Source organism: Boleophthalmus pectinirostris, unplaced genomic scaffold (genome assembly GCF_026225935.1).
Source record: "Boleophthalmus pectinirostris isolate CB_2022bp ecotype Guang Dong unplaced genomic scaffold, ASM2622593v1 HiC_scaffold_7, whole genome shotgun sequence".
NCBI classification, from domain to species: domain Eukaryota; kingdom Metazoa; phylum Chordata; class Actinopteri; order Gobiiformes; family Gobiidae; genus Boleophthalmus; species Boleophthalmus pectinirostris.
In genome coordinates this window covers 15,469,983-15,488,534 of record NW_026571473.1, presented here as the reverse complement: position 1 = coordinate 15,488,534, position 18,552 = coordinate 15,469,983, and the positions used below count along the sequence as shown (strand labels likewise).

The 18,552-nt window shown below is 37.0% G+C and overlaps 1 protein-coding gene across 1 annotated transcript; it reads right to left on the bottom strand.

The window, feature by feature from the left end:
• Nucleotides 1-6,797: 6,797 nt before the first annotated feature.
• nmur1a (neuromedin U receptor 1a) lies at nucleotides 6,798-12,560 on the bottom strand. Its single transcript, XM_020924624.2, has 2 exons — nucleotides 11,642-12,560; nucleotides 6,798-7,177 (listed from the first exon to the last, which is right to left on the bottom strand). The coding sequence occupies exons 1-2, from the start codon at nucleotides 12,558-12,560 to the stop codon at nucleotides 6,798-6,800; spliced, it is 1,299 nt and encodes a 432-aa protein (XP_020780283.2).
• Nucleotides 12,561-18,552: the final 5,992 nt, after the last annotated feature.

Here is an 18,552-nt window from a genome sequence, read left to right as displayed (position 1 = left end):
CAAAGAGTTCAGAGACAGATTCAGTTTGAAGTAGGAGTCATCTTAAGATCATCACACAATACAGGATTTTTCCTTCTTAAACGATTTTTAAACATGCGACAAAAAGTGCACACCACAGACACGAGGAGAATCTTATGAGAATTTAAATCTCCAATCGCAAAGACTGCAGCGGCATATGGCTGCGGACCACAGGCTATAAAGTTGTGAGCGCGATCTCATCTGCTGTTTCCTGTCGATTTGCTTTGAGGTTACCATACCATTGCTGATGTTTGGTGGTTACACTATGAAAGAGCAGCTCACAGTTACACTGACACCCCACACGAGGAGCACAGAGGCTCCAAAATCACATACGAATACACAAAGTTGGATCCCTCCCCAGACTCAGAGAGAAGCAAATTGCAGCCAAAATCAGGTAAATTCTCCTGTAGTGTGTGGTGGCCTTTAGTCAGACGTTTTAGGAAAAAAAGGCTGAAATGGTCAAAGGTTTTTAAACACCTTTCATCAGAGCTTCAGCACAAACCAACATGACATTGATAACCATTGATGCAGTTTGTCCATTAGCTGACTGGAAGTATGCAAGCAGGCATTAAGTGCGTGGCTGTAGTTTTACATGTGGCTCTTACACTGACTCTGCCCCAGGGCCAGACTGTTGACAAAAGCGTTTGTCTGCACTTCTCCAGATGTTCCTTTTTGAAGGCTGTGACTTGGTGGACTCTGCTGAGAGCTGTGCTACTGCATTCATGAAGCCTTATTTTCCATTTTCAATTCCCTCTGAGGGCAGGAGAGATGTCAGTGTGATTATCACTGTCTGTGTGCTTTTGTGTTGTATAGCAGCTGCGTTTTGGGTTCTGCCATAATCTTTATATCAAGTAATTGTAAAATAATGTAAAATAATCATAGTAGCCAATAGTTAAAATGAAAATAAAATTTTAACAGAGTTTGTAAGAATGTGATTGCTTGGCAACTGTAATGGTGAAATATATATTCAGAGGTATAATACATAATACAAACATATATAATAGATAATATAGCATTTGTTTTAAAATTGAGCACTTATCACTTTTGAAGAGTAATAATTGCTCATTTAGACTGTAACATGAAAAAAGAGAACAAAATTAAAACAGACAAACATGCCCATCTAGTCTGGCCCAGAATATACAAACTGTGAATTTATGCTTTCTTGCAGAAAGAAACTACAAGAAGGAGTTGGGAGCAATTCTAAATTTAAAATTAGGTTCAGAATACACACAGATGGATTAGCCAATTGGAGGAAAAATTATGAGGAAAAAAGAAATATAGTGAACTGAAAAACACTGGTAAATGGTCACATTTATATAGTGGTTTTCCACCTTCAAGGCCCACAAAGCGCTTTACATCAAGGAACTCATCCATTCATACACACATTCATACACCAGTCAACACAGTGAGGGCAAGGTGGATTAAGTGTCTTGCCCAAGGACACAACAAGAAAATTCATCTGTGGGAGCTGGAATCACACCAGCCAACCTGTAGGCCAGTGGATCTGACTGCTCAACCAGTGATGTTTACATTGAGAGTGGGATTCAAACCACCAACCTTCAGATCAGCCCTCAACTCTGTTAATCCAAGGTGAAAGAAATTTAATTTCAAAATCAAAATGATGGCTGACCAATGAGCTCCTTCATTTCACATGTGTAACTGCAAAAAACTAATCTGACTGCACGGTCATTTTTGAGCCTGGCTTGAGTCGTGACAGAGGGACTGTGCCACAGAAGGATTCCTCTGTATAATATAAATATTATACTGGAGTTACCAGGAAATATTTGCCTAGCTCCATGTTGACTTAATGTTAATCAATAGTGTTTGTGTTTGTTATCTTATGTTGAGTGTGTGCAGCAAGAATATCTATTTGTCATGTTCATACAATGTACACAGCACCAGCTGATTGTAAGAGGAGTATGTGTCTTCTGAGCAACACATTTCTCAGACCAACATTTAAATTGACCTTTTCTGCTACATGGCTCTATGAACAGCTCATGATATTTTCTGCTTTCCTCAACCATTCACAAGGTAAGTCCCACTCTGTGCTGTGACAGGCAACAGCTGCTATCTGCTGAAGTGCCATTCCAATTCATCTGGCCCAGGGCAAAAGGATAATGCTCCTTGTCTTCAAGATGGATACTTGAGTCTCGTATGTGATATAAACTCATTGAATTAAACATGTGTGCAGAAAAAACACATGTTCACCTCATTAAGTGTGAAACCTCTTCAATATAAAATCCTTTTCTATGATGTGTACCAGCTGCAAATACACTTGCAATCTAAATTAACTGGAGCCATTATCTTTGTCTTCCAAGAATACATTTCTAATTTTGTGTTATTTTTAAAGCTGCTTTACCTGATTTTTCCTGATGCGTTTGAGCTGAATGCAGATGTCTTTTCCCAGTACACATATGTTGTATAAGCAGTTCTTGAGGTTCAAATAAGTCAGCTGTTTGCTATATGCATCTAATTAGAAATCATTTTATTGTTCAATAATCACTGCAAACTGTTAAAAGTCGACTAGGTCTTCTTCTTCTTCTTCTTATTATTATTATTATTATAAATATTAATATTAATATTAATATTAGTAGTAGTAGTAGTATTAATATTATTTTATTTTTAACACAGTACAAATTTGGTAAGTGTTTGTTTTAATTCTTTCATGACTAACACGCAACGTTGCAGTGCCAACGGATTGAAGGACCATACTTTGAATTTGTACTGCCAGAAATCATTATAAACCATAAAAACCTTAAAATTTGACTAGCAACAAAAGTACCTACAGCCGAAAGAAGAGCATTTCATTCATTATAGATAAAGGCTTTTGGGGCATTTTCTTTATCCTATATGAACTTTCTTTTTTTTTTTCTGCACTGTTTCTCTGCACATTAACACATAGTGACAAAGTCAGAAGTTAAATATAAAGTTATAGTTTGTCTGTAGTAATTTCTTTGACTTATCTTGTCACTTTGAATGACTGCACCTTGATTTACTTAGTGTATGAATTGTGCTATACAAATAAAGTTGCCTTTGTCTTATCTTTTCCATGGAAATCACCAATTGTGCAGACGCATCTTAAATAGGTAGTGCAGAGTAGAGCACTGCTTTATGGTTAGGAGGGTCAGATTTGGAGGCTGATTCTATGGATGGATGTCTGTCTCGTGGGTTACAAGGTCAACAACAGGATTTAATGACTAAGAGCCCCTCGGACAGGCCTCTGCATGTGTAAGTAGGACCTTTTGGAATTAGTCTCGAGGGTACATTTACATACAGGAGTTTGCTTCTGTTTCAAGTGCTAGAATTATCATGACTTTCTACCAAAATTGCTGTTTTTATTCACAGCAAAGCAAGCTCCATTTGGCAGTAAAGCAAGTAGGTTAAATAAATATTGTTATTGTACAAAACTTTGAAAACTAATACAATTGTGAAATACCCTACAAAGAATCATACACATGGTTTGAGCGCTTGTCTGCCAATTATAATTCAAACACTGCTCTGGCCAGTGGTTTGTTTGTATATGGTACAATCCATAGACAATGTAATTCAAAAAAGTGCTTTACAGAACTTTAAAATTACAATCTCAGTGCATATTGTTGTTGCGCTCTTAGGACAAGACACTTCAATCACCTTGCCTGTCTATGAATGTGGTGGGTGCCTTAATGATTTAATTATGTTTTCACAATATCTCACTTTCAATACTGAGCAAAAGACTCAACGCGGATTTTGAAACCACCTTATAATTAAAAAGACTAGACAATAGAATTTTACTATATGGTCTTACAATGACAGACAGATACTGACAGGAAGCTTAAGATAATATTCATCTATTCAAAAGATTTAGTCCGGTTAGGCCCTATTTTTTCTGGTGTCAGTGGATGTTCAAATGAAAATCTCATTTCAATATTAATTTTTTAATCGATTTAATTTGACTTTATTATGGTGGTTGTTTGTGGGGCCAATAAAGCAAACTGGCAGCCTTTAATCTGCCAGACTAAAGAAATAGCTTTTTTTGAATGAATAATGTCTACACTGTGGTGCTTTAAAGGGCTGGGCAAGCCAAAGTGCAAAACAAATGGCATCCATTTTATTACACTGCATACAAATTGACTTTACTGAGACAAATGGACCCTATGTTCCAGCTGTGATGACTAATCACCTCAGTTCTCCCAGGAGACATGATGCTCTACATGTTACACTTAAAAGTCTCTTGTGATTTCTAAGAATTTATGTCAAACTGCAACATACAGCACCTCTCCCCATTACTGAATATATGCTCAGAGACTGTAAATATGGTTTCTCTAATGTATGTGTATCTGTCTTATACTTGAAAATAGCACACTGTGTAATCTTATGTATTTTGAAGTGGTGCTTGATGGCAATGGGAGCTGTCTAAAATTATAATAAAAAACAATACTAACGCTATTTTAACCATTTTCAAGGTACAGAAATGACTGAATGCTCTCAGACTAAAAGACTGGTTAATAATGAACAAGGCTAATATTTGTATTGTGCATCTAACATTAATCTGTTTTTGTGTTTTTATAACAATCCTTAAAACAGTAATTTATTTTCTGATGCAACAGTGATTGATTAAAAATGCCCTGAATTAATAGAATTCTATAGCCACAGTTATTGTTATTATTTCATGAATTTAACACCAAAAGAAATTTCAAAGCTTTATCGATCCTTGTATTATATTTGCTCCTTCACACTTCATCAGTCAATTGTTGTTTCATATTGAGACTTAAACAATTTATCTAGAGTTCTTCAAACAACTCTCTTTTAGCATATACTATATAGAACAGTCTCTCTGTGTTTCATGTTTTTATTGTTGTTCAATTTAGACAAGCTTAACAAGTTAACAATAAAAAAAAATCAAGTACATTGGAACCAAACGCAGCTACATGACATTATACACACATAGACATTGAAGTAAATATTCTTTACATTTTCACTTAGAGCGTAGGCCACTATGCTTTACAAGCAATACAGTATTTATAAAAGCACATTAAAGTCCATGTGTAACAAGCAATGATGCAGATTCCATGCTAGCAGAAACTCAGTCCACAGATGTTGCTAACAAGAATTATGTGCCCATCACCATCCAACACTTAACCCCTGGCTTAGCCATTTCTCTCATGCCGTTATTTTAAAGTGCATACGACAGGCTATTTATTTGGTTGGTTCCTTTTATGGTTACCTGGATCAGACACTGGGCACTTTTTTTAAATGTTTTGTTTTTTTGAGCTCAGTTTTGCAATGAACCAGAGCAGAGTAAGAATGAGGACAGTGTTGTGTTCACCTGGTTCTTTCAGAACTGGCTGTGATGCCTGGACTGCGGTACACAAACTGCCCTGACACAGAATCTGCTGACCCTACCTGACCAGTCCTCCTGTTAAACTGCACTGAGAGTTTTGACTGAGAGAAAAAGGCCACTGAGAAGCGCACTGTAAAAGCTAAACTTAAATTTCCCTTGGGATTAATAAAGTATCTTTCTCTCTCATTTCACTAAAATGTAGCTGACATAATGATATTTAATATTTTACTAAAAATCTTACATAGTCATGATTGGACAAAAAAAAATGTAAATCTTGAATGATGTTTAAACTGTCCAAAAATATGTACTTTACATGCAATGTTTCATTTTAAATTTGTATTGATGACATAAATTCATTCCTTTTTAGAAATCATTGCATCTTTTTAATACATTTTTTTTTTCAACTATTCTTCACGTACCACTTGACTGATATAAAACTATAATAAATATTTATCACAGGTATTACCCCACTGAACAAAGTAATATTTTGAAAAACATGAAAAGCTCTCATATGCATTTCAGGCGTAGACACTGGGCGCTGTCAGGAGCTAGACTTGACTTCCTTTAATGCTGAATAATTAAAGTCAGTGAGCTCAGTGAGCTGTCACATTGCATTATTTAACCAAATCATGGTACTTTCAATGAAGACGTCTTATGAAATTATGTCACTGGGGGAGAAGTGGAGGATGTGACTTTGCTGAGCCCAGTAAAAGTTCTTCTAAAGTACATGCCGCACTTTTGACAACTTCAACATTTTTGGAGTCCATGCACCTTCAGTGAAATGTATGACACTGACAGAGGAGTTTGCTTACAGGTCAACGTCACAGTTAGCAGCAAAATCATTCATTCATTTGAATCACAAGAAACATTCATTTAGACATATCAGTAATCAGAAATTGAAAATTTGTTGTTGATATAAGAATTTAGGCAACTTACTGCAAAAAGCTATTTATAAGTATACAACACCTAGGACAATAATTAAAGGTCCTACTGTATATTAGGCTAAACTGACTCTTGTGAGCTTTAAGCAATGTTATAATATTGTTTTCTTCTCAAAAACATACCCAGAGTTGTGTTTTGTTTCATTCACATATGTTTGATTAATACTTTATTATTAATCTGTCTGCATCTCTAAAGCTCAATATGTTCTGTTCCGCCTTAATACCTTTTACCTTTAGTTCAGTAGAGACTGGCAATTCCAGTGCTGTAATTAACCAAATGATTCTAGTGAAGGTGTATGGAGTTTAAAAACACAGTGGAGCACTTCCTGTAGTACAGTGTTTGAGAAGTCAGCCTTGATACACTGGTTTTGTGTGCTAAACATGTGTAACTGAAACAAAACACAACTCTGAGTATGATGAAGAAACAACATTATAAACATAGATCAGAAAATAGCTTAATATAGGCCCTTTAAACAATAGCTCTTATATACACACACATACTGACAACTTCCTAAGTCCTAAAAAGAAAAACTGGTTTCATCTTTGCCCCTCACCTCTCCATCCTCCATTTCCACCACTGCCGCCCCGTTGCTGAGTGGGGCGTCGCTCAGGGTGCTTCGGACGGTAACCCGGGTAACGCTGAGCGAGTGTTTCCTGGGTGTCATGTGATGCGGCCGGTGGCACATGACCTCCTTGAACATCTCTCTGAAGCGAGTGGACATCAGGTTGTAGAGGATGGGGTTGACGGCAGAGCTCAGGTAGAAGAACACCCCTGAGATAACGTGAACGTATTGGAAAACCTCTAAGTGGTTGTCCGTCCAGTTGTTGATGAAGCTCCACATGAGGCGGTCAGTGTGGAAGGGGGCCCAACAGATGCCAAAGACCACCACCAACACAACTGCAGACACAGATAAATATAAATGATAAATTTTGTTGCCTTCTTTGTGTGCAATCGTCTCTGCATTTTTTATAGAAATGTGTGAATTGTGGGTTATATTCACCACTACTTCCTGTCTTTTTAAAAATAATTTTCTACACAGACTTAAGGTACCCTTTGTTCCATCCAGGAGGAGTGGGTGCTACAATGCCACACCTGAGGACCCATCTCCAGATGTTGAGCTGGTGTGGATTTTGCCCGAACCCACCCAGATACGGGGAGAAACATAAAATGGCTCAGGTGGCACATGAATTGAAGACAGAACCTTCTTGCTGTGAGGCGTAACCAACTCACCAAACCAGGTAATAATTGTCCTGTCATACCTGTCAAATGGACTTTAAAATTTGCAATTCTTTTAAAAATAAATTTTGTGAGAAAACTGATATTAGTCTTTCTCCAGGCACTTAATTCATATGCAGATTAATGTTGTATTATATTATCTCCCCCCCCCCCAATTAGATTGGTTAGATATTTTTTTGCATATTTCTATCTTCCTGCTGTTCTTGAACTATGAGTTGCAACACTGGAATTTCCCCATTTGACAAATACAGTTACACACTGGGCAGCAAAACAAAACAGTTTTATCAGGGCTAAAAATAACTTTATTAGTGACATGAATGGCCGCATACTGCGTCAAAGCCTGGACAAATATAAAAAAAAGGTTTCATTGAAAGGGTATATGGTGTGAAAACATATTCAAAATCTCTCTGATTCACTGCAGAAACTAATGATTTCCGAGGCAACTTCGAGCAAATATAGCAATATGATAGCAGAATGAATGTTATTACTTTTCATTTTGATTTTTGAGTTCTTTTTCAGCCTGTGTCACTAGTGCCTTCATATTTCCCCCTCTAAGCCTGAATAGCATATTAATTAGATGCTCATTGATTATTATTACTAACACAGGAGGTGGAATTATAAACGGTCCAGTAAATAAAATCACAAGAAAGGGCAATGAATATAAAAGGGACTTTGAAGGTCTGATTATGCTTTCTTGGGCTACTTTGGTAGTCAAGTCTCCCTAAGCATGTAAATCAATGTCACAGTTTTGCTTTGACATACCTGGGTACCTCATGGTTATGCAGCTCTAAAGTCATTTGCAAATACATGAGCGAGTTCACCTCCACTTTGACTTGCACTTACGCTAGGCAACCTTGATAAACACGGTGAAAAGACCCAGGGCAAGGCTCAAAGACCTTCATATTTCTAATGACACGATGCAAAAAGTACCAGCTTGAATTATTAATGAATAAACTGGAAACACATGAGAAAACATTGATCTGTATATTAAAAAATTGATGCTGTTTTCCAAAATGTGTGCTGTATGTTTTCTGTGAGTAGTGGGTTAGCTCAGTGTCTCATTAGACATGGTCTGATATAGATTTCTTCACTCAAAAAGTGTTTATTTGAGATCCATAAAAAAAGTTGTACTTTTTGTGATTATTGCATAAATATACAGCTAGTTTCATTGTAACTCACTGCTCTGTAAAAACACATTTTCATTGACAAACTGACACAAAGAGACTGGAATAGCTTTGAAAAATGCTTTGAAAATTTGTGAAAAATATCATTTTTTTCCAATATTGGACTGATCCAGTTTAGAAACAATTAAACTTTAAAGGACCCTATTATGCAAAAAGGACTCTTGTGAGCTTTAAGCGATGTTATAATGTTGTGTTACTTCCAAAAAACACACCACACATTTTCACAGATACAGCATTTGAGTAATGCTTTATTATGAGTCTGTCTAAACTATGAGTCTGTCTAAGCTCAAAATGCTCTGTTCCACCTTGTGATGTCATGAAGCGGTAATTTTCTACTTAACAGCTACTTTTTACCTTTAGTTTAGTAGAGATTGGCAATTCCAGGGCTGAAATTATGAAGGTTTGGCGGTTTGGAGTTTAAAAACATAGTGGAGCACTTTCTGTATTACCATGACATCACAGTGTGAGTGTCAGAGTGTTTTCTGTCTGAGAGAAGAACTTAATATGCAGGGTTTGTGTTAAATATGTGAATGAAACAAAACACAACTCCAGGTGTGTTTGTGATGGAGAAACAACATTATAACATAAATCAGAAAATAGCATAATATGAGCCCTTTAACATGTAGTAGTTGTAGTATTTATTTTTATTTTTATTTTTTTTATAAAGGAGTGGTGTTGTAGAGTAACAGCCTATGAGTAAAAAGAAGCAACACATTTTAGCTTGACTACAGAATTCAAGTTCCCTTTTCACTACTTGTCTCTATTTGTTAATATAATACTGAACAAAGTGCTTTCAAAACACCCATGAATGAGTATGAGTCAAACAGCACAGACAGTGTAAACAGCAGAATCCCATCAGGTGTGATAAAAAACATCTTACATAAACACATACGCTATTAATGTTTAGACTGCTGCTTCCGTTCTAGCTCAAAATTGCCTTTCCTTTTCATGTTATGTTCATTTTTTATTATTTGTCTTTTTACAAAACAACAGAGTCTTGATTACAACACGCAGTAGGAGCTGATGCACCTTTTCTGAAATAGGTAATGAATATTCGTAAGAGACACTTGGATATCACTGTCAGTAGGGAACAATGAATACCTGGAAGGAGTTGTATTCATCATAGTGGAAATAATTAAGAGAATAGGCCAGTCTTATTTTCTATACATAACTAACTGTTATGTACAAGTCAATCACTCACAACAAGCATGAAATTGTCTGTACCAAAAAACAAGAGAGTTGAGAGTTTCACTGTAAACGCCTGTGTCAGCAAATGTCCCCAAAAAGTGTCTACTCACATAATCACGTTTTAAATAACACTACTTTGTACAATTAGAACACTTTTTTGTTGATAAGGGGTATACATCTAGCCAGGCTGGCACCACCTAGTGCCTCTGCCCAGTTTAATTTCTCTCCAGCGACTAGGGCAGGAACCGGAATACACTAGACGGTTTGCAAGAACCCTGGAAGTTGTAGACCGCACACTGGCCAATCAGCAAAGAGCTGTGAAGCCATGACGTCAAACTCAAGCGCTTGTCTGAGTCCCTTTTTTGGTACAGCGCAACAATAAACAATGCGGTCAAAATCGATATAGACAAAGTCATACTTTCTGTGTTGGCAACGATTCCCAAGATCGAGAATTTAAAGCCGAAACAAAGAGAATGTTTGGTGAAATGTATCAAGAGGAAAGACGTTCTTGCCCTTCTTCCTTTGAGATTTGGGAAAAGCTTAATATACCAGTTAGCCCCGTTAGTGGCGCATTACATACGCCACGACCAAATAGCAGTGAATGGCTAAATAATAAAAGTCAACACCTACCGTTAAGTGAATGAATCCTAATGCTGCTGATGAATAAGGCTAGCATACATCCACTTATCATCATGAATCTGACAGTATTATTTTCAGTGACTTCATACATTTTTTTAAAAGGATAAAGGAGGGACTCTGCTCCAATTTTTCTTCATGTAGTAAAGTTTTAAAAAGAAGTAAAATTTGTTTTAGACCAACACAAATATACTGTAAAAGCAGCTCTGGGGGTCAATATAAGACTACTGTTTGAATCTTATTATAAAGCGATATTGGCTGCAAACCAGTAGAGTGCTAGTTGTTGTTAGAAATGGCTGCAAAAATCCATGGTCTTAACATGCAATGGATTGTGTTGAGAAAGTGAGGAATATGTTTCGATAGCTTCCAATAGTTTAAAATGAACTAGTTCAGTTTTAAAGGCAGTAAAAATCAGGTACAGCAATATTAAAGGCCCTATATTATGCAAAATTGACTCTTGTGAACTTTAAGCCATGTTAGACTGTTGAGTTGTGTTTTGTTTCATTCACATTTGTTTTAGTAACCTTTTCTTATTAGTGTCCACATCTCCAAATCTCAAAATGCTCTGTTCCACCTTGTGATGTCATGAAGCAGTACTTTTCAAGTTAACAGCTACCCTTTACCTTTAGTTCAGTAAAGATAGGCAATTTCAGCATTGAAATTATCCAAATTATTCTGGTGAAAGGGCATAGAGCTTGTAGCACTTCCTGTAGATGGAATAGTGTGAATCAAACAAAACCCAACTTACTATGGGTATGTTTTTGATGATTACATTATAACAAGGATCAGAAAATAGGGTAATATTTGCACTTTAAATGTCCTTTTATATAGCCTGGTTCCATACCTAACCCATTATGCATGGACCCAATTGGTCAGAAACTGTCACAGAAGGAGAAGTATGCAGGCTCAGGCTCCACAGAGTTCGGCATATTAAAAATAATGGACATCCGTCTTTGACCTTTTTCAAGCGTATTGTTGTTGTTTTTTTAATCTCTTTATCCACTTGGCTTTCCCCCTCTTGATTATTTGCAGTGCCGTGTGATAGATTGATTGATAGATTGTCTGTGTTTGTGTTTGCGTCTGAATAATATTACCACAGTACACATTGAATACTCACACAGCATTTTGGTGACTTGCTGCCTGCGTGCCTTCTGCTGCTGAGTTCGGACATTACAAAAGCTGTCTTGCCCAAACCCGGACTTTGCCTCCAGCGTCTGCCTCAGCTTCTCCCTCTTCAGCTGTAACCCTATCAACAGGTAGAGGGCGCTGATGGTGAGCATGGGCAGGCAGAAGAAGAGCAGCGTGGTAATTTGAATGGTCAGGTTGTAGATCCAACGTGGTTTCACCAACGTGCATATGGCGGTGTCCTGTATCTCGACATCTAGATAGCCATTGCCATCTGGACTGGGCAACGTTCTTTGAAGACTGGTGACTCCATGAAGGCTTGTGTTAGGTATTGCGCACAAAATAGACACGCCCCAGACAGTCAGGATCACCCTTTTCGCGTGAGTACGTGTTACAACATATTTGGCGCGTAACGGGTGAACTACTGCTATGTACCTTTCCACACTCAGGGCTGTGACATTCAGTATAGAAGCTAGGCACACTGTTTCAAAGAGGAAGGTTTTAAAATAGCATCCACCTTTTCCTAAGAGAAAAGGATAATTCTGCCATAGTTCATATAATTCAAGTGGCATGCCAAGCAATAGCACGAGCAGATCTGAAACCGCCAAACTAAAGAGGTAGTAATTTGTCGGGGTCCACATCACTTTGTTTCGTACAATGACAGTACAAGTGAGCACATTTCCTACTACGCCAATTAAGAAGATCACCAAGTAGATGAGGCATACAGGCAGGAATACAGAGGATCGCCGGGGACCTAGATATTTCTCCAGATAATCCTCTTCGGACATGCATACGTCCTCCAGATCAATATGGCTGTTGTTTAATGTCAGATTGTGACAGGCTCCCTCAACAGTACAGTGGTAATGGCCTCTGTCAGCCAATAAAGGTAAGGTGCAGTTCAACGCGGACATCTTGGTATTCACCGTGGAATCAACTGTCAAAGAGAAAGAGTAAAATTAAACAGAAGAAGTCAATAATATTTCTTTATTTATGTCTTACAAATTGCTGAAGGTGATTGAGGTTACGCTTACGGTTTATATAGTATTGATATTTTTCAGCTTTCCCTAGAGGTCTGGTGCCAACTTTAGGCTCAAAGTTACTCAAATTAGACCTTAATATGAGTTTTGTTTTAACACAGTCTGACCATAAAGAACTGATCTAGCTGAAACTCCCACAGGCGAGATGATATAATAACATTACAGTCACAAGCTCGAGCATTAGCCATCATTTTTTCAATTATTCACATGAATGTTCATATTGAGTTCAGGCTCCGGAAAATGTGCTGTTGTATGCTTTTTCTTGAGTTTTCAGACAATCTTAAAACTTTTTTGACATCTTTTGCTAATGTGTGCATTGTGTCACCATGGTCATTCCTACATGCATGCTTAACGGTGGAATATTTAAAACACCCCCAGCACAATGTCTCTGCAAAGTATCAATTATATTAAATTTTGGAGGTGCAGATACATTTAAGCATTAAAACTTAAAATGGTGTCTTGGGTATATTTCATTTGCCAAGACTATATCAACTAAAACAAATCAGAACTAAAGTAAGCCTGAAACTAAATGATGTCTACAAGGTGTTTTTCAGGTCTAGGACTGATGAAAATTACCACACAAAGACATAAATAGCATTGGTACCAGTGGTGCAAGTGCCACAGTGTGAGGACCATACTGCAAAAAGCCAGTTCTCAGCTAAATATTAATGCTTCCATCCTGGGTAATTTCCTTAACAATAAATTACCAAAGCTTTGGCTGCTGTTCCTGCCAAAGACTAGAGTCTAATTGTCCTCAGAACCAAAATCAAATCATTTTTGAAAAGCCATCTGCTTCCCTCCCTTACAATGTGATGAAACCCTTTTAGCCTTGGCACAACTATGATAAACATTATCTGTGATAATTACAAACCCACTGGTTTATCTTTCCTTTATGATTGCCACAATAATAATCCTATAATTATCATAGGCATTAGATTAAAGCACACAAATATTAATGTTATTATACAAGTCCTAGGCTCAGCATTGGGCCAACATTACATTTATTTATTTTGCTCATAGCTTGTGTGTTATAGATTATTCCAACAGCTATAGGCCTGAAGGGGGCTACCTCCTAGATAACACTGGGTGTGAGTTGAGTGTGGCTCTGGGCTTCCATGGGTAACATTTAGATTTAATTTCTTCTCCAGCAATGATGTCTTATTGACCTGTTGGTGGGCTGAAATGAGGGCAATACATCCCACTGTAAAAGCTTAAGCCAGGAATGGGATCAAGTTCTCAGTACATCTTCCCTGTATTCTATTCTAGCTACCTTGACCCATTACTTGCGTGGGCGGCACAATTGCTCTATGGTAAGTGTAATGAACAGCACTGAAGAACAAATTAGTTGGCTTTGTGTGCTAGAAATGCTTCTTTGTATACACACATTTCACCATCATCACTTATCCAAGAGGCTTCTTCAGTTCTGACAGGATATTGGTAAATCACTGCCTTATAATTTTCTAAGGAGAGGGGCTAACTACACTGAAACTAACCTTTGTTGTGTACAGTAAGAAGTATCTGCATTAGTTAAATCTATTGAACTACCCTTGGTGTAAATTGTCACCCGATTCATATGAGGATTTGAACAATCAGGCAATGTTAGAATTGAAGAAGCCTCTTGGATGTGTGATGAAACATATTCACCCCAAAACTTTTGTCCAGTTGACAATATAACTTTTCTTTTGCAATAATGCCTGAATATTTTTACATATTTTCACATGCATCACGATATACTGATTGATCTGATTTCATGTTTTACAGCACATATCTGGAGTTTTAAACTACTGTACTGTTATGAGAAGGCTCACGCAAAGCTTTCACATACTTCCAACCTTTGCGCGACCTTTAGGCCAAAGCCAGACGCAATCTGCACATTTGCTCTGTAAGTCAAATTCAGCTCTACCTGTCGTTCAAAGGGACACATCAGTCAGCCATGACATATTTACTCTGAAATCGTCAGGGACTTTTGATCATTTGTTGAAGGAAACTAATTTGATTGTAATCACATTTGAGGATGAAGGTCTTTTCTTTTGACGCAATGTAATAAAAGTATAAGCTTCTAATCGGACACACGTTGTGGCTTGTAAAGTGGTAATTTATTTCAATGTAAATTTCCAGCTTCCTGCCTTAAATGTGGATAATGAGATTTTCCCTTGTTGTGTAACTAAGATTATACTATGTATGCAGCAATTACTTTCCCATATATTTACATGAATCAAGTCCAAGGTTTGTGTCCATGACTTATTCTCACAAAGACTCACTCATGCCTGTTTACATAAATAAAATAATGAAGAATACTCAGAATCTTCTATTGACAATGCATTTACATGACCAACATATATTCTCCTGTGATTTTTGAGCACCACCTTTGCCAAACGTGCTATACATAAAACTCATAGACCCATTACACTGTGGAAAAGAGAACTCCATACATGATTATCCTGCATATAAAGATCCTATTGTATTTGATCATTTGTATTCTCTTTACACTGCCACATAAATATAAATGCATTTGGCATTTCTTGGAGGAGAATATATTGAGATACATTAAGTGTCATGGCCTTAAAGTGAACATTTATTTTGCTAACAAATTGTGACTTCCAATTCTGGCAAATGATACTTTTATAAAAATACATATATTATAATGTTATTTCCTCATCAAAAACATGTCTGGAGTTTTGTTTTGTTTCATTCCCACATGTTTGTAAATTCCTTACACTTTCACTAGAGTAAATTTGTTTTCAGCCCTAGAATTGTCTGTGTCTACTCAAGTAAAGGTAAAAAGAAGCTGTTTACTTGAAAGCTTGAGCATTTTGACCTTTTGAGATGTAGACAGACTAATAATAAAGGTTTTCTACACATGTCTGAATGAGACAAAACACAACTCAAGGTATATTTTTGAGGTAACAACATGGCACAAGAGTCATTGTTGTGTAATATAGAACCTTTAAAGATTTATGTAAACTCCATGGCTACTTGCCATAAAGATTTTCATTTTGAATTCCATGTAATAACCTTAACTCTCAGTATGTTATATCTAATCAAACTGTTAGCAAGAACCAATGGCATGCAAACTGTTCCTTTAAACACACACTTAAACTATGACCACAGTGCAGTTTCTGTTTATAACCTGCAAACTTTACCACTATGAGACCATCTTTACAAGCCTTAATTGAATACACTGCTCAACAGTGCAATACTTAAACACTCTTAAAATAATACATAGTATATACATATACATATTCTAAAATGTGTTTGTTCTGAAATGTAAAGATTCATCATCATCATTTTGGCTTTTAGAATGCACACCCTCCTGTCACATCTGATGACTGCATGTGTGCGCTCTGCCTAGAAAATAGTGATTAATAATAGAAATCCCAGGAAAAGGATGATAAAAGTCTGCAGATGTCTGCACTACTTAATACTTCAGACTGCTATATATATCATATGTCATATATCATATCATATTTTACATTCTTTGCATCTTTTTTTTTTTTATCCCCACCTGTGACTTTAACCTACATATCCACATAAAAGACACGTTTCTCTGTCACTTCATGCACTCACTGAACAGCTCTGACCTTGCTTCATCGTTCAATAACACCATCATAACTTTGATATTTGACACTGCCACAATAGGCAGCGTTTCAGGGAGAGAAGAAGAATTGAAACAATGGTAGTAGCACTCGGTAAATGTCACATCGCCAGACTTTGGAGCTGGCAGTGCCTTTAAGCATTTGGAGGAGAGCAGTTATATTTCATCAAGCAGTCACTATATTTTATGAAACTAGTTGGTGTGATCCTTCTTTTGCCCAAGAACGACCCATGCTTGAAAAGGTTTTAAATATCATCTTGAAAATCTCTCAACCTGGAAAAACTATCTGTAAAAATGTACAATATTGTTCCATTTAAATATAAATACATTTTATGGAATAATACTTTTTTATTCATGGGCCATCTCAAACGTGCACCAGTTTACACATTAAAGCTCTGTATGCCTACCACATGTTGCTTATGTAATATGGTCAACAGTTATGTTTGATGAAATTGAATGACTACATCACCTGATATCTCATAATTATGTCAACAAGAGCCCAAGAATCCACACTTTTTGACTATTGGATTACCTCTGATTACACCCTTTCAGTACAATATCCATTTTCACACAATCCAGTTAGTTACTAGGCTTGAAGCAGACCACTCAGACAGATGAAGGTGAGGGATGGAGATAAAATCGCAATTTAAGTCTGGCACCTACCTACCTACTGGAGGCCTAATAGAAGACAAAAGGTAATTATGTTTATTGTAGTCTTTGAATGAGGATTATGTTCGCTGTATGGGGAAATGAATTCTTTTCATGTTGTAATGATAGTTAATTTAGATTTCATTTATATTTAATCTATTGATATGAAAGGGGGGGTCATTAGTCAGCTACTACCAAGTACTTTTGTGCCAGAGATTTACTTCAGAAAAGGCATCAGGCAAATCAGTGCTATTGAAGGTATAGTTAATTATTATGTCTATATATTACAAATTGCCTGAGAGTCAGACTGGTTCTCTATATATTATTATATACCGAAAATATTAGTACAGAATTGTATTTTATTGTAAAGCAGTATATTCTAAGATGGCAGTGCTCTCTTCTTTGAAAGTTAGTTTTAATTAGAAAAAGTTCTATTTTCTCTACAAATAATGAGTTGAATCAATTGCAGTTTGTTAAGTAATACCAGTGCAATTAAAATACATGTAGTAACATATAGACAAAGAGTAAAATTATGACTAGAAATACGTGACCACATCTCTACAGAATAGCATAGATCCACTTACCCTAATGCGTGTAATTATCCGAGCATGTAAACTCAAGATTAGCGTTGTCAGTGGAGTGTCAACAGTGAGCTGCTCTGTGAGTCCACTCTAGCTGTGGTCTGCCGCGCTTGTACAAGATTCACTCTCCTCTTCCTCCTCCTTCTTCTCCTCCTCCACCTCACTAACTGCGTTTCTCTCTGTCCTTCCCTCTGTATACCTCTCCACATACCACCCAGCCAGGAGCATGGAAACCTGCATTTACAGCATGATCCTATACTCCCACAGTGCAATTACTCTATAATAATGATAATAATAATAATACTGTTATAGCCTGGTCGTCGCCACTCCTCTGCACTGACACAGATCTCTGCATTTGTACTATTTGTGCTTATTTTTCTATTATTCATAGCACAATCTTCTGGTACTATATGAGAGCTTTCTTTCAACCATGTAGTAGCTGTCAGAAGCGATTTTGATGCTGTATTCATTGTGACATTATAGAGCATACAGCCACATATAGTTTTCCAGAGATCAAGTCTGCTTCTTATGTCCCTATTCTGAAAGACTGGTATTTCAGAGCCACAGGGGAGTACTGGACAGAACATGGAGTAGGGATTGTCCCTGGTGGCGCTTTGAACAAAATGGACCCACATCACATGATTGCTAACATGACTGTGACAGTTAAAAGTGCAGGTACGTGAAATGACTGCAGGACTGTACAACTTTTTTCCTAAGAACCTAATCAACAATGTATGACCACTTGTCTGACATAAGAATGTGATTTCCTGACTCATCTCAAAAGCCATTATTAGCAGCAATACATGCAACACCTGTCCTTCCTGAGAGTACTATAAACTCCAGTGCCATTTGGAGATGTTTTGACCCAGTTGTAATCACACTTTTGTCTCAGTCAAAACTTTCTCCTGTTTCTTGCCTCTCGCGCAGTAATTGTGGTAGTTATTTCAGCAAAGTGGATCCTCTCAATCTGCAGTCCTAAAGATGACTCACTGTAACAGAGTGGTTGCGCTAGCCTTAGTTTTGTATAATTTCCCCCACATAT

Excerpts from the sequence above, each read along its gene's own strand:
- nmur1a (XM_020924624.2), bottom strand. The coding sequence starts at position 12,560 with ATGTCCGCGTTGAACTGCACCTTACCTTTATTGGCTGACAGAGGCCAT. Across the intron at positions 7,178-11,641 it reads GCAAGTCACCAAAATGCTGT|TTGTGTTGGTGGTGGTCTTT; the intron begins GTGAGTATTCAA and ends CTGTGTCTGCAG.